This window comes from Fulmarus glacialis, unplaced genomic scaffold, assembly GCF_000690835.1.
Source record: "Fulmarus glacialis isolate BGI_N327 unplaced genomic scaffold, ASM69083v1 scaffold20125, whole genome shotgun sequence".
Taxonomy (NCBI): Eukaryota; Metazoa; Chordata; class Aves; order Procellariiformes; family Procellariidae; genus Fulmarus; species Fulmarus glacialis.
Window position 1 is genome coordinate 399 of NW_009212544.1, and position 2,888 is coordinate 3,286.

General features: G+C 62.4%; 1 protein-coding gene across 1 annotated transcript in view; it reads left to right on the forward strand.

The window, feature by feature from the left end:
- Positions 1-2,888, forward strand: part of LOC104076900 (regulator of G-protein signaling 3-like) — a 4,385-nt gene that overhangs the window by 160 nt on the left and 1,337 nt on the right. The window contains exon 2 of the mRNA XM_009577925.1: positions 3-470. Coding sequence (XP_009576220.1) covers positions 3-470 — 468 coding nt within the window. The remainder of the gene's footprint in view (positions 1-2; positions 471-2,888) is intronic.

Genomic DNA, 2,888 nt, shown 5'->3' on the forward strand with positions numbered 1-2,888 from the left:
AGGAGCAGCCCAGCTCCCTGCCAGCCTTCGTCATCCCCGAGCTGCGGCTCGACAGTTCCTTCAGCCAGAGCGCGGCAGGCGTGGCAGGCAGCACGACGGATGGCGAGGACGATGTGGAGGATGATGAGGAGGAAGATGAGGATGAGGAGGATGAGGAGGAGGACAGCGACGAGCACTACTTGGAGAGGAACGAGGCGAAGCGCAGCAGCATGATCGAGACGTCGGGCTGTCAGCCCGTCTACACGCTGAGCGTGCAGAGTTCCCTGCGGCGCCGGACCCACAGTGAGGGCAGCCTGCTGCAGGAGGCCAAGAGCCACTGCTTCACCTCCGACACCACCCTCAACTGCTCGGACAGCCAGGGCACCAAGGGCCACTGGGCCCTGCCCTCCCCCAGGACCCTCAAGAAAGAGCTCGCCAAAAACGGCGGATCCATCCACCAGCTCACCCTGCTGTTCTCGGGCCACAGGAAGGTATGTGAGCCGGCGCTGGCTCCACGGGGCGGCTGGCTCCTGCTTGGCCGTGGGGATGGGGGAGCTCCTGGGGTGGAGATGTGCCAGCATGTGGCCCCTCTCTCAATGGCCATGGCAAAGCTGGTATTTGAGGGGCCAGGAAGGTCCCTGCCACAGGCAGTCAGCTCTGGGAGATGCTTAGCACCCAGGGGATGTCACCCAGAGCCAGTGTGCTGGTGCTGTAGATGGGCATCTCCCACCAATGCAGATCCTACAGGATCCCGTGTCCTGGAGAGCTGCTGTCTGCTGGGACTGGTGGAGGAGAGGTGCACCCGGGTGTCTGCACTTGCAAAGAGCTGCTCGCAGTGGCAGGGGGGGGGGAAAAAAAGGTTCTGGAGGGCAACCCCGGGGTGGGGAAAAAACAGGTTCTGGAGAGCCTCCGGTGACAAAGAGTCCCCGGTGTGCTCGGGGATGCCAGGAGCAGTATGGCGTTCTGCTCCAGCCAGCCTCTTGCAGGGCTTTGACCATCGTCCAGGGGCCCATCTCAGAGAAAGGTTGAGGTCAGCAGCGATTTCTGACCCTGCCATGCAGAAAGGAGGAGCAGCGGAGGGCCGTGCAGCAGGAGCTCTGCAGGGGGCTGGCCCGTGCTCACGGGGCCGGCTGTCTGGGGTGCTCCCCGAGCCTCCCTGGAGCAGAGCTTGCCTTGGCTGTACTTTTGCATAACAAATATTTACAGGAAACAATGTGCCATTGCAGAGATTGTGTGTGAGAAGTGCTGCTTGTCCTGTTCTCCCCGGGTGAAGCCTGGCTGGGCGCTGAGAGCAGCTGCCCGCCTTCCTGCGGCACTGGCCCAGCACCCTGATCTGCCTGACCATGCTCGTGCTGGCTTGATCTCTGCCAGCGGCTGTGGGCATTGCTCTGCTCGGGGCTGCATTGCATGGCTCAGGACCACATTGCATTGCTTGCAGTCATGATGCACAGCTCAGGACCTTGTTGCATGGCTCAAGACTACGTTGCATGGCTCAGGACCATGTCATGCTGCTTGGGACCACCTTGCCGTGCTCAGGACCACATTGCGTGCTGCTCCACAGCAGCTGGCTCCTGGGCAGGAGAGGCTGGTACAGAGCCCTGCATGCCACCAAGCACGGCTGGATGATGAGGTTAAACCCTTGATGGGGTTAACCCTCTTCCTGCCAGGCTCATGCTGCTTGAAAAGTCACCTCTGGTGCTGTTTGCTGGAGCACTTTTTGGGCTCAGAGCCCCCGGCCAGCTGGTGAGAGCCCTGACAAGTCTGACAGGCTGGTCAGATGGGGCTGCTGTGCAAAAGGGGAGCCCAAACCCTCTTGGAGGCTGATGCCAGCAATTGTGGGCTGGGGGGTTCAGACCCCCTCCCAGATCCTATCAAGAAGGGTCACCTTCGTGGCAGGGACACCGGCGGCTGCCTGGCGCAGATGCAGGGGAGGTGGTGTCAGTGTCGGTGCCTGGTGAGAGTGTCCCGTTAGGGCTGCAGTGACGAGGCTCCTGGAAAGAGGTTTCACAGGGCCGCTGTGCGGGAGCGCACAGCTCTGCGGCCGGAGGCTGCTGCTGCGCTGGCTGAGACCAGGCGGGCTGCGCCCTCGCTGCTGGGGGGAGACCCCGGGAACGTACCCCGCTCCTGCCCCGGAGAGCCCCCAGCTGTGCTTTCTGGGCTGATCTGCGTGGGTGTTTTTCAGCGGGGGCAAACTGAGCTCCTCCTGCCTTAAACTGCTCTGGTGCAGATGAGACCAGGATTTTTTTGGAGCGGGGACCCGGGCAACCGGTGCCGATGGTGAGGGCAGCGTGGCTGCTGGAACTCCTGGTGCTCCCACTTCCAGCCCTGCAGCAGCTCTGCCTGGCTCTGTATGGCCGGTGCCTTAACCCCCTGCCCGTATGCCCTCCTGGGGCACTCCCTGCCTGCTCCCATTGCCCTGCCTCTCCGGCTGCCTGCGGAGGGGCCAAGGCTGCCTGGGGGCCACAGCGGGCAGGGGAGCCGGGCACGGTGCTGGGCCACCGCGTGCATGGGGTTTTGGGCTACTGCCATCCCCCTGCCTACACGTTGGAGGGACTTTTCTCAAGCTGTGCCTTTTGACTAGTTTGATGAAACCGGTTCTGGAGCAGGACGCTGCTGAACAATTCCCCTGTGGATCCCCTCCAGCGACAGCACCAAGCTGCCAAGCACTGGCGATACTTGTACCCGGTGGCCTCGGCGCAGGTCCAGAGCATCCATCAAGGTGCTGTTTTTTTATTCCCCCTCTGGGAGCATTTCAGAGGGGCTCATTTTGTTGGCTCTTTTAACGCCGTCATGCCCAGTGTGCCTCCCTGCTCCCCTCCTTCCCGCAGTCGGGGCTGGGAGGTGGTTGTTTTAAGAGCGTATTGTGACCGGGAGCGCTGGGACTCCTCGGGCAAGCTCCGCTGCTGCCT